Source organism: Lepidochelys kempii, chromosome 1 (assembly GCF_965140285.1).
Source record: "Lepidochelys kempii isolate rLepKem1 chromosome 1, rLepKem1.hap1, whole genome shotgun sequence".
NCBI classification, from domain to species: domain Eukaryota; kingdom Metazoa; phylum Chordata; order Testudines; family Cheloniidae; genus Lepidochelys; species Lepidochelys kempii.
The window spans coordinates 63561446-63574958 of record NC_136380.1 but is presented as its reverse complement, the minus strand read 5'-3'; the positions used below and the strand labels follow the sequence as shown (position 1 = coordinate 63574958).

The following is a 13513-nucleotide window of genomic DNA, read 5'->3' as shown; positions in this document are numbered from 1 at the left end:
TTGAGGATAAGGGAAGGAGGGAATTAGAACAGGATCTGGACAGGTGAGACTGGGATTTGGGAGCAGTAGGGGCTGATGTGGATTAGATTTGGGGGCTGGGATTTGGGGGTAATGGGGATTGATGGTGAGGTGTGGAGGAGGCATTAGAGGCTGATGGTGGTTGGATATGGGGTAGTGAGGGGCTAATGGTGAATGGGGGGGACTAGAATTTGGGTTTATGGCTGAATCTGGGAGCTGGGATTTTTTGGGGCACTGGGGGCTGATGGTGGGAGGATTTAGGGTCAGTGGGAGTGGATGGGGACACAGAGGGGACTGGAGTTTGGGGACAGTGAAAGCTGATGGTGATTGGATTTGGGGGCAGTGGGCGCTGATGGTGGGATGTGAGTAATGGAGTTTGGGGGTGGAGGGGGCTGGAGTTCAGGGCCAGTGGGGGCTGATGGTGGCGGGATTTGGGATCAGTGGGAGCTGATAGGGGATGGAGTTTGGGGGCAGTGGGGACTGATGGCGGGGTGTGGAAGGGGCTGGAGTTTGGGGCCGGTGGGGCTGATGGTGATTGGATCTGGGGCAATGGGGGTTGATGGTGGCTGGAGAGCTGATGGGGGGCCGTGGAGGCTCACAGGGGTGTAAAAGTGGCTGGAGTTTGGGGGCGCAGTCACACCCCATTAACCCGGGAGCAGGGAGGGGAGTTACCTGCGGCGGCTCCCGGGCCGTGCAGCGCCCTGACCTCCGGCTGCAGCTGCCTCTCCCCAGCCAGGCGGCCCCGCACCACCTGCTGCAAAAGGAGCCGGACTCTCCGCGCTGCGGGGCCGCCGCTGAAGCCCAGAAGCCGGGACTGCATGGGGAAGGCCGGGCCGGAGACGCGCACCGGGCGGGCGGGGACTGGGGAAGCGGCAGGCCGGGGTGGGGGAAGGGAAACGCCGAGGCACAAAGTCCCACCGGAAAGTGGTGCCGGCCGGACTCGGGCAGCCCGGGGAGGGAGGCGCCCCGGCGGCTGGTTGTGACGGCGATTGCCCCGGGGCCCGATGCTGGGGCCTGGGAGCCAAATCATAGAATATCAGGGTTGGAAGGCCAAGCCCAGCGCTTTGCCATCCGCTTTCATGGGAGCAGGCCCGGGCCCCGAGAGGCAGGGACTGAGTGAACCTGCCCCGAGTGGGTCCGTCTCTCCCCAGCTCAGGGGTGGGGGGAGACGTTGCTGGGGTGCTGTGTGCCATCGTCTCTCACCCCCCCCCTTTCGTGGGGATGGGCACAGGGGGATTTTGCTCTGTGGACGCCACCGGCTCTGCCTCTCTCTGTGGACAGAGGGAGTGGGGGTTGCTCTGTGGGTGTGTCAGCACTGGGATCAGCCTTCAACCATCCATCAGTGACCTGCCCTGTTCAGTTGCACTGTAGCCTTGAGGAAAAAAGAAAAGGAGGACTAGTGGCACCTTAGAGACTAACCAATTTATCTGAGCATGAGCTTTCGTGAGCTACAGCTCACTTCATCGGATGCATTCCGTGGAAAATACAGTGAGGAGATTTATATACACACAGACCATGAAAAAATGGGTGTTTATCATGTATTTATCATGCATTATCATGCATTTATCATACACATTGTAATGAAAGTGATCAGGTAAGGTGAGCTATTACCAGCAGGAGAGCAGGGGGGAGAAAACCTTTTGTAGTGATAACCAAAGTGGGCCATTTCCAGCAGTTAACAGGAACGTCTGAGTAACAGTGGGGGGGAGGGGAATAAACAAGGGGAAATAGTTTTACTTTGTGTAATGATACATCCACTCCCAATCTCTATTCAAGCCTAAGTTAATTGTATCCAGTTTGCAAATTAATTCCAATTCAGCAGACTCTCCTTGGAATCTGTTTTTGAAGTATTTTTGTTGTAATAGTGCGACCTTTTGGTCTGTAATCAAGTGACCAGAGAGATTGAAGTGTTCTCTGACTGGTTTATGAATGTTATAATTCTTGACATCTGATCTGTGTCCATTTATTCTTTTACGTAGAGACTGTCCAGTTTGCCCAATGTACATGGCAGAGGGGCATTGCTGGCACATGATGGCATATATCACATTGGTAGAACGAGCCTCTGATAGTGTGGCTGATGTGATTAGGCCCTATCATGGTGTCCCCTGAATAGATATGTGGGCACAGTTGGCAACAGGCTTTGTTGCAAGGATAGGTTCCTGGGTTAGTGGTTCTGCTGAGTGGTATGTGGTTTCTGGTGAGTATTTGCTTCAGGTTGGGGGGCTATCTGTATGCAAGGGCTGGCCTGTCTCCCAAGATTTGTGAGAGTGATGGGTCGTCCTTCAGGATAGGTTGTATAAGTCCTTGCCTATAGACAGCCCCCCAACCTGAAGCAAATACTCGCCAACATTCATAAACCAGTTGGAGAACACTTTAGTCTCTCTGGTCACTCGATTACAGACATAAAGGTCGCAATATTATAACAAAAAGACTTCAAAAACAGACTCCAACGAGAGACTGCTGAATTGGAATTAATTTGCAAACTGGATACAATTAACTTAGGCTTGAATAGAGACTGGGAGTGGATGTGTCATTACACAAAGTAAAACTATTTCCCCATGTTTATTCTCCCCCTTAATCCCCCCACTGTTCCTCAGATGTTCCAGTTAACTGCTGGCAATGGCCCACCTTGATTATCACTACAAAAGGTTTTGAGTGATGTTCCATTAGCAGAAAGAGGGATGCAGTACAGTATTGGGATCGGATGACAGCTAGGGTGAAAGGGGAAGTTTGGGAGAAGGCATAGTGACAGCAATGCATGTCTCTGACGAGCTAATAGAAACAGGGATCAGGAAGTGAGGTAAGATTCATGGGAACCAGAGTAAAATGTATGAGGGGACAACGTGTCAAAGAAGGGAAACTGAGAAGAAAAATACTCCTGCGGGAATTCTACGCCAAAAAAATTAAAATTCTGCACGTTTTAAAATTCTGCAAATCTTATTTGTCAATAAATAAATTTGGAGGCTCCAGCATGGCAGTGGGGAGCACAGGGCACTGGCTGCATGGAGGTGGGAGATCATCCTGCAGCCCCCCTCATACAGAGGCTCATTGGGGGATTCCAGGGGCAGGGGCACAAACTCAGCGGTGAGGCTGCACCTGACCCTGACACAGGGCAAGGGCCAGGCTTGCCCCAAAAATACCCCTGGGGTTGGGCCCTGCCCCACCACACCAGGTACACCAGGTGTGGGCAGGCAGGCTCAGTCTGGCAGGATCCAAATGTGGAGGGGCTTAGTGTGGGGGTTGCAGTTGTGGGGGGAGAGGGTTTGGTGTGGGGCAATCTGGGCAGCTCAGTGGGGTGGGGGGTCTGGGTGCGGGGGGAATCTGGATGCACGGGAGTTCGTTGGGGGTTCTGGGTGCAGTGGGAATGGGACTCTGCAGGGGATCCAGGTGAAGGTGGTTGAGGTTAACAGGGGGACTGGGTATGGGGGGCACTGTGGGCAGGGATCCGGGTGTTGCGGGAGTGGTGATTGCTGGGGTAGGTGTCAGGGTGCAGCTGGTTGGGGCTCAGTGGGGATGGGGTCTGGGTGTGGGGAGGATCTGGACACAAAGGGGCTCATTGGGGGGTTCCAGGTGCTGGGGCAATGTGACTCTGCAAGGGGGGTTCTGGTGAAGGTGGTTTGACTCAGGGGGTGTTGGTGTGGGGGGATGGGTCTACATGTGGGGGGTCATCCAGGTTCAGTGGGCATGGGGCTCATCGGGGTGGGAGTTTGAGTGTAGAGGGTTCAGTGGGTGGTGGTCTGGGTGCAGGGGTGGGGGTGTGGATGTAGGGGGGGTGGGGCTCAGCAGTGATGTTCCGGGTGCAGGGAGTTGGGCTCAGCAGGGTGGGGCTTGGTTGTGGGTGTCTCAGTGGAGGCAGGCTGGGTATGGGGGGTCCATCCACACGGGTTGGGCAGCCAAGGGGCAGCTCCCCGTACAATGAGTCCTCCCTCCACAGCTGAGAAGCAATGGGGACAAGAAGCGGGGGTATGGGGGGAGATGCAGCAGAAGAACAAGTCCTGTCCTCTTCAGCCTAGCTGGGACTAGCAGCTGAGCCTGACTCAGGGTAGAAGCCACCAGCCAAGGCGTCACCAGCCCCTTCCCCACACAGTGATTTACCTCTCCACCAGCTATTCCAAAAGCCTGAAACAATGCACCCATGCTGATGGAGAGGGGTGTATGACCACTCTTGTGGCTTCCCTTTGCTTCCCCATCAGAAAGTCATTTTTATGAGGGGAAGCAAAGAAATCTGCAGGGGACGTGAATTCTGCACCCATGCAGTGGTGCAGTATTCCCTCAGGAGTAGAAAAGGTCTCAAGAGTGACAGGAGACCAGCAGAAGGATCAAAGGACAAAGGGTCCAAGAGAGGTTAAAAATAAGGACAGAAAACAATAAAATGAGATACAACTGGGGCATATACAAACTAATATCCCTTGAGAAAAATAATCAGAAACGTTTTTGATGAGACCAGAATCCTGAAAATCGGTGATGCCAAAACAGGCTTTGGGATGATTGTGGATAGCAAATTAGAGGTGATTTTTGCAATTATATGTGACACCAAGAAAGGTCAATGTAATTTTCGGTTGCAGAGGCATGACAGAGCATAGAGGCATACAGTTTGTGTGACGTTGCATCCATTTACATGTATCGCATCACCAGAGAAGAAAAACTCTGGTGGGAATTCGGAGAAGATCATCTAAAGCCTTAATCCTGCAATTTACTGTGTCCAGGCAATCAGGCTCCACACAGACTCTGCAAAATGCAGGATTGGAGCCCAAATGAATAAGGCCAGGAATGACTAATTTATGAGGAAAGAGATAAAATAATTAAATATGAATAATATCTACCTTGGTTCTTATAATGCCCCCATTTCCATAGTATCTTAACTTGACTAAGTGATAGCTAAATATTTGAAGGGTATAAACAATTAAGACAGGAATTTGTTAGTATGGCAGAAGGTTTAACTAGAAGTAATGGGTTGACATTTTAAAAACAGCAGATTATAGTTTAACAAATTGCACGGAAACCTGAGTGTGTGAACTGAGAGAGTGGAATAATCTTCAAAAGGAAATGGTTGAATCCCCATGTGGTAGGGTGTAGCAAACATTTGTATCTTCTCCTGGAGGCCCTGCAGCACCCCATCTAAAAAGGTGCCCATATCAGGGGAAAACAGCTAGTTCATACCTCCAAGAACTGCCTAGAGAGGCAATTTGGGATCAGCTGCTGGCAGAAACAACAAGAATTGGTTCCTAGCTGTTAGAAGGGCCAGGAGTGGGCAGAAGTCAATTACAGCCCAGCAGATAAGATCAAAAGGGCTGGCTGCTTCTTCTAGGGTCCAGTTCTGGGTGGGGCTGGGATACAGGAGGAAGCATGTCCCGTGTCTTAACCCAAGATGCCTGGCCTCATCGTGGGCCTCACTCTGACAATACCTTTTTGGTTGAGTCAGTGAAGAATTGTTTTTCAGTGTTTAAAACCCCAATGGCTATCTTGAGTTAAATATCAATATGTTGTTGTAAAATTAAGGTGAGCTTGTTTTCTAGTACAAGTGAACCTGAGACAGCCCATCATTGGAGATATTTAAAACATACTAGAAATTAAGCTACAGGGAACACTCAGTGCAGTGAGATGATGCCTAAAAAGATTTTTTCCATTTTTAATTTCTGTAATTCCATGAGATTCTTCTGAAGGAAGAGTGTTATATAGATTAAATTATCTTTCCTGCAAAGACTAAAAAAACTGTAGCTCCACTGTTGCTTCAGGCTCAGGGACGTTAGCCTCATTTTATCCGTCTGTAACCTGGCCCCCCGTCCCCCTTCCACTCTATTCTCTTCCCCTAGATAAAAGCCCTCAGTGACCTAATTTCTTTTATGAACAAGAGCTTCTAGTCATTGGATTATTTTTTCTTTTCTGGCTTCTTGTAATTTAACATGCATGTCTCACTTTTCTGCCTTCCTGTGTCTAGGTATTATTCCTTTCTTTAGTTTGCGAGGATAGTCTATCTAGTTATGTTCCTAATCTGAAGTTCAAGCCTCTGGTCTTGGGAGCAAAGAGGCAAACCTGGAACCACCTCCCCTTTTGTACTGGATGATTTTTTTATTTAAAAATAAACCTAATTCTGTTTGGCTAGCCTTTGCCATTTATTCACTTAGAATGCAGTGTTTGTGGATAAATATAGTTATGATTCCTCATGCACTTCATGTACAGACAATTTTTAGATATTACATGCAAAACACTATGTACAGATAATGTTAAGTTTGCAAATTTAAAGACATAAAAGTCAGGAAATGCAAAAGCTCAAGATCTCAAAACAACATGAACTCACTGGACATAAGAAAAGTTATACTGGGACAGATCAGTGGTCCATCTAGCCCGGTATACTGTCTCTGACAGATGCTTAAGAGTGAATAAGCAGAATAGGGAAATTTTGAGTGATCCTTCCCCTGTTGTCCACTCCCATGCTGGCAGTTGCAGTTGTAGGGTCACCCAGAGCATGGGGTGTATCCCTGACCATCTTGGTTAACATGATGGATCTATCATTCATGAACTTATCTTAATTCTTTTTTGAAACGTTATACTTTTGGCCTTCACAGCATCCTATGGCAATGAGCTTCCCAGGTTGACTATGGGTTCTGTGAAGAAATACTTCCTTTTTTTATTTAAACCTGCTGCCTATTAATTTCATTGACTGACCCCTTGTTCTTGAGTTACGTGAGGGGGTAAATAACACTTCTCTATTCACTTTCTCCATACCATTCATTATTTCATAGACCTCTATCGTATTGCCCTTAGTCATCTCTTTTCTAAGATGAACAGTGCCAGTCTTTTTAATCTCTTGTACGGAATCTGTTCCTTCCCCTTAATCATTTTTGTTGCCCTTCTCTATACCCTTTCCAATTCTAATATATCTTTTGAGATGGGGTGACTGAAACTGCACACAGTATTCAAGGTGAGGGAACACTGATATATTGATATAGTGGCATTACAATATTTTGTTTTGTTATTTATCACTTTCCTAATGGCTGTCGCCATTCTTAACTTTTTTTGTCTGCCACTGCACCTGGAGTGGCTGATTTCAGAGAACTATCCAGGATGTCTCTTTCTTGAGTGGCAACAGCCAATTTAGACCCCATCATTTTGTAAGTATAGTTGCGATTTTGTTTTCCAGTGAGCATTACTTTGCATTTATCAACATTGAATTTCACCTGCCATTTTGTCATCCAGTCACCCAGCTTTGTACAGATCCTTTTGTAACTCTTTATAGTCAGCTTTAGCCTTATCATGAGTAATTTTGTATGGTCTGCAAACTTGCCACCTCACTCTTTAACTTCTTTTCCAGATCACTTATGAATATGATGAACAGCACAGCTCCCACTCTAGGTCTGGGGGACCCCACTATTTACCCATTCCATTGCAAAAACTACCCATTTATTCCTACTCTTTATTTCCTATCTTTGAACCAGTTATTGATCCATGAGAGGACCTTCCCTCTTATCCAATAACTGCCTACTTCACTTACGAGCCTTTGGTAGAGACCTTGTCAAAGGCTTTTTGCAAGTCCAACTACATTATATCTAGTGGATCACGCTTGTCCACATGCTTATTGACCCCCCTCAAAGAATTCTAATTCTAATAGGTGAGGCATGATTTATGATTTCCCTTTACAAAAGCCATGCTCACTCTTCCCCAATGTATCATGTTCATCTCTGTGTCTGGTCATTCTGTTTTTCACTATATTTTCAACCAATTTGCCTGGTATTGAAGTTAGGCTTACTAGCCTGTAATTGCCAGGATTCCCTCTGGAGCCTTTTGTAAAAATAGGCATTACATTGGCTATACTCCACTTCACTCATCCACTGGCCCCAGAGCCTGGTCGGCAGGCTTCCTGCTTCTGATGTACTTAAAAAAAAAAGTTGCCATTTAATTTGTGTGTCCTTAGCTCATTGCTCTTCAAATTCTTTCTTGGCCTGTCTTCTTATACTTTTTCGCTTGACTTGCCACAGTTTATGCTCCCTTCTATTTTCCTCAGTAGGATTTGACTTCCATTTTTTCAAGGATGCCTTTTGGCCTCTAAGCACCTATTTTATTCTGCTGTTTAGCTATGGTGGCATTTTTTTAGTCCTTTTTTTTTATTTGGGATATACATTTAGTTTGAACCCCTATTATAGAGTTTTTTAATAGTCTCCATGCAATTTGCAGGCATTTCACCTACGTGACCTTTCCTTTTAATTTCTGTTTAACTAGCGTCCTCATTTTTGTGTAATTTGCCTTTTTTGAAGATAAATGCTACTGTGATGGGTTTCTTGGGTATTTTTTGCTCAACAAGAATGTTAAATTACATGATGATTGCTACTACTGAGCAGTTCAGCTACATTCACCTCTTGGACCAGATTCTGTGCTCTACTTAGGACGAAATCAAGAATTGTCTCGCCCCCTGTGGATTTCAAGAAGCAGTCATTTATGTTGTGTATCTGTATATTATGAAGCCATGACTCCATAGGTAGTTTTAACCAGTGATGAGCTGCCAGAAGCTGAAGAACTGGTTCCTTCAGTCGCTCCGGGTCTTCGGCAGCACTTTGGCGGCATGTCCTTCAGTCGCTCCAGGTCTTTGGCGGCACTGAAGGACCCGCCACCAAAGTGCCACCGAACGCCCAGAGCGAGTGAAGGACCTGCCGCCGAAGTGCTGCCAAAGGCTCAAAATGCCACTGGGTGAGTAAAAATTCACAGGGGAGCATCCCCAGCCGAGAGCTCAGGCGGGACAGACAGGATGGTCCCGAGCAGGCCACATGTGGCCCGCGATCCAGAGTTTGCTCACCCCTTTAACAACCGGTTCTAAACCGGCTTCAAAATTTAACAACCAGTTCACGCAAACCGGCTCCAGCTCACCACTGGTTTTAACTAGTTTGCCCTTGTAAGTGTGATTTGATGTGATCTCTTGCCCCAAACCCCAACTTTTTTAAAAGAAGTTTTAATGCTGAAATTCCTTCTCTTTCTATAGCCAAAGAAGAATTTACCCAAAATTTTAGATTACTCAGCTGAGATCTTTTGCACATACAGTAGAATCTCAAAGATACAAATACCAGAATTACAGACTGAATGGTCATTTACCATGTGAAACCAGGAGTAAACAATCAGCAGCAGAGACAAAAAATAAAAAAAGCGCAAATACTGTACTGCACCTGTATTGCACCTTAAATATAGGCACATCTGGGTTGCCTATCCCCATCCCCACCCCATTTTAAATATATTTGGAAGATTTAAGAGTTAATTTTAGAGAAATTTATGAACCTCTGAAACGATCATCAGATCCTGAGGAAGCTAATAAGACATGAATTATTCGTGAAGTAGAATGTGCCATTATACACACACAGTTCAATTGGGGAGTGGGATAGGCAGGGGCACAACCACCTATAAGAGGACAGCTCCAGAGCCCAGGACACACAACAAGGGCCATGAGTGTTAATAATTATATGGAGGTGAGTGGAAGGCTTGGGAGAGTATACTAAAAGGCCAAGGAAGAGAGGTAACAATGGGACTACTCATGTTTATAAAGTTAAGCACATGTAAAAACCTGAGATTATCAGCTTTGTTAAGAGGTGGTCTCTGCCACCTGTAATTGTACAACATCTACCCCAACAAGGACCTCATCTTGATAAGAGGGCTCTGGGCATAACTAATACAGATGATAAACCACTCTATAGAGCGGGAAACAATTAAAATGCACAACTATAGAACTGTGCTATACCAGTGCAGTAAAGAATGGCAACTGTTTCATACTGTGCATGTACAAGACCCATTGTTAATTGTGTATGTAGTTTAACACCTGTAAAGTTCAAAGTTTAAAGTTCAGTCATTTGAGTTGTGTATATTAAAAAAGTCTTTTTTACATTCCAAAGTATATATTTTTCCATTTTTGTATCTTCAAAACTGCTCAAATTGAAAAAGCCATCTTTGGGTTAAGAAGAAACATGGAAAGTTTCAAAGAAAAATGTATATAATAGAAAGCTGAATGCAACTACTATGAATACTATGACAACACACTATTATCCAATGGCCTTTGAGCAGGAGATTTCTTTACATTCATGCCGACAGTGGTTCTGTGTGTAGTTATAAATCTTTATTTCTTTTAATGCTTTAGTATTCCTTCTGTTTCCTGGCTAATCACAACTGACTTAGCTCTACACCTGTATTACTTTCTATACATTGCACTCAATCATTCCTCTTCTGTTAGAAGAATGACTCCTTATGTAGTTCTCTCCTGTGATGGAGTGGAAAGATTGAGCAAATGCTCAGGGTGGTTTTCCATAGGTGATTTAACACCAGGAACAAACATATTTCATACTTTCATTTCCTAGACTTAACAGACTAATACATTCCTGTTTGGAACTTGAAGATTCTTAACAAAATGCTTTACTTTTTTTAAACAGAGAAAAGATATTTCAAAGAGTGAGAGATCAAACAGCAGCTCTCTGACAGCTTCCAGACTGTTCTCTCTAGTAGCTGTCAGCTGCTTTGCTGCACAGCTGTATATCCAGACTAAATTAATTAGATACAGGTGCAAGCTGTAAAGAACAATATATCATCTTTGACCTGTTCCCAGTCAATTCTAGCACCCAATAAAGAGAGCAGACACCTGCGATGAAAAATCCTGGCTGCACTGAAGTCAATGGCAAAACTTTAATTGACTCAATGAAGCCAGGATTTAATGCCTCATGTTCTGATTGACCCATCTGCAATATATGCAAAGATAAATAACCCTTTACTTGCTCGTAATCTTTTGTATAGAGGATCATCCAGAGCCATATCCAGAAGATGGAAAAGGAAACCCCTTTTGTTATGTTCTTTAGGGAATTCAGTATTTTTTATTCCATCATCCGATAGTGCTAGTAATAACTAGGGTGCTTTTTTTTTTTGAGTTTATTAATTTCATTCTGATTTTTTTTAAATTTGAGTTTTATGTAGATGTCCAAAAATCAGGGGTTCTCTCTTTACAGTATATACTGCAATGAGTAATATTTTTGGAATGTTCCCTAGTGTACTTTAGTGCTGTTTCAAAAAGCACTACATTAAAGCACACTAGGAAACATTTACAGTTGAATGTCCTCAGAGTTATGAACACCTCAGGAATGCAGGTTGCTCGTGACTCTAAAATGTTTGTAACTCTAAACAAAACATTATGGTTGTTCTTTCAAAAGTTTACAACTGAATATTAACTTAATACAACTTTGAAACTTTATTATGCAGAAGAAAAATGCTGCTTTCCTTTTTTTTTTTTTTTAGTAGTTTACATTTAATACAATACTGTATGTTCACCTTTTTCCCCCTTCTTTGCTGCTTCCTGGTTGCATACGTCCAGTTCCAAATGAGGTGTGTGGTTCACTGGTCAGTTCGTAACTCTGAGGTTCTACTGTAGTGCATACCAGAAGGATCTACATGGACCAATTAATGTGCAACATCTTAGTGTGCTTTAGAAATTACACCTCCCCCAGTCTTTACTGCTCTGTTTAGAAAAACCCTTAGATACAAGTAACCATTTCCAGTGTTCCTCTTTTCTTAAGTCCTATATGGTGTTACATGGCCTTACATTGAAGATTTTTTTTTATTTCATGCTTTAATCTAGGGCAGAGATTGGCAACTTTTGGCACATGGCCTGCCAGGGAAATCTGCTAACAGGCCGGGATGGTTTGTTTACCGGCAGCGTCCGCAGATTCAGCCGATTGCAGCTCTCACTGGCCACGGTCCACCGTGCCAGGCCAATGGGGGCTGCAGGAAGCAGCGGCCAGCACATCCCTTGGCCCGCACCGCTTCCTGCGGCCACCATTGGCCTGGCATGGCGAACCGTAGAAAGTGGAGGGTCCGATCGGCCGAACCTGTGGACGCTGCAGATAAACAAACCGTCCCGGCCCGCCAGCAGATTTCCCTGGTGGGCCACATGCCAAAGGTTGCCAATCCCTGATCTAGGGTTAAAAATCAAGCTATTTATTCTACCACAAAAAGTATTTTAACATATTATTTCTCCTCAGAATAGCATGTAATTGTCTCCTAATTAGTTGATGGTTTGTTTAACTCTTTGTACTAGTACTTTACTCAAGAAGCAAACATTCACTACGTAAAATTGTTTCTTGGTGTTTTTTCCAGGGCTTTGGAGCAGACCTTGGAGCTGGAATGCAGAGCAGCTCCAGAATAGTGGAGCTGCAGGTTTTTGCCTGGAGCTGGAGCAGAGCCAGAGCAAAGCTCCAAAGCCCTGTTTTTTTCAGAATTTTTTAGTTTTTTTTTTATTCCCTTTTTCTAAATTGAACAGTTAATTAACAAAGAACATTATCAAATTTTAAGCAATAATGACATCTAGGTCAGGAGCTTCTTGGCAATTGATGGCTGACTGGAAGAGTTGAGGTTTACCTAGCCAGTATCTGATTGCTTGGAAATGCCTGCTTTGAAGATAATTGTATTGCAGGCATAAATGCTGTGATTATTTTTTTTTAAGTACACAAGGTAATAATAAGCTATTTTGTTTTTTTTCTTTGCCCATTCTGGCGATTGCAGAATTATGCCTTTTAATTTACTACGCTGGTTGTTTTCTAGCAGCTAAAGATAGTTAATGGAAGTCATTGTAAACACAAAACTTCTTTCGGAACATTTTAGTTCCAGTCAGGGCTTGCTTTACCATGAGGAGAACTGAGGCGACTGCCTCAGGTGCCAGATTGTGGGGGGGAGGAGGAGAAAGTGGGGAGCACCACTAGGACCCAGAGTGTAGAAAATTGTGTCTGCTGCTGGTGCCTGTGTATTCTCTCTGCTCTAGATGCACAGAGATGGTGGAGTGCTGTTCTGGAGGAAGGAGGGCACAAGAGACATAACAGGCAGGCAGGAGAAAAGGTGAGAGGGAATAATAGAAAGCAGCAGGAGCTGCAGGGAGAGAAAGGAGGAGGAGGAGCAGAGGTGAAAGTAAGCCAGCAGGCCCCGGTACGGCATACAGGTAAGAGCCAATGCGCCGTACTGGGCCCGGCTTTCCCAGAAGGCAATTTAAAGCCCTGGGGTAGCAGTGGCGGCAGCGGGGTATTTAAAGGGCCCCGGAGCTCCAGCCACTGCTACTGCCCCGGCCCTTTAAATCTCCACCTGAGCCCTGCTGCTCGAGCCCTGGGGTAGCGGCAGCAGGGCTCGGGCAGGGATTTAAAGGACCCCGGAGCTCCAGCTGCCACCACCACCGAGGGCCTTTAAATCCCCACCGGAGCCCTGCTGCCGAAGCCCTGGGGTAGCGGCAGTGGGGCTCCGGAGTGGATTTAAAGGGCTGGGGCGGTAGCGGCGGCTGGAGCCCCGGGGCCCTTTAAATTCCCGATGAAGCCCGGTCACTGCTACTCCAGGGCTCGGGCAGCAGGGCTCAGGCGAGGATTTAAAGGGCTCAGGTTACCGGCAGCCACTACCACAGTGGAGCCCCAGGCCCTTTAAAGCTCTGCCAGACCTCAGAGCCCCAGGGTAGTGGTGGTAGCCAGGAGCCCCCAGGGCTCCTTGGTGATTTAAAGGGCCC

The 13513-nt window shown here is 45.7% G+C and overlaps 1 protein-coding gene across 3 annotated transcripts in view; it reads right to left on the bottom strand.

Annotated features, from left to right (window-relative positions):
* The window catches only part of VWA8 (von Willebrand factor A domain containing 8), a 290052-nt gene extending 288936 nt beyond the window's left edge, over nucleotides 1-1116 (bottom strand). The window contains exon 1 of one of the 3 annotated variants that reach the window (XR_012159153.2): nucleotides 691-1116. Coding sequence is in view for 2 of the 3 variants with exons in the window: in XM_073345760.2 (XP_073201861.2) it covers nucleotides 691-1048 (358 nt within the window). In the remaining variant the exon portion in view is untranslated. The remainder of the gene's footprint in view (nucleotides 1-690) is intronic. The other 2 variants (XM_073345760.2, XM_073345743.2) reach the window with 2 other exon arrangements.
* Nucleotides 1117-13513: the final 12397 nt, after the last annotated feature.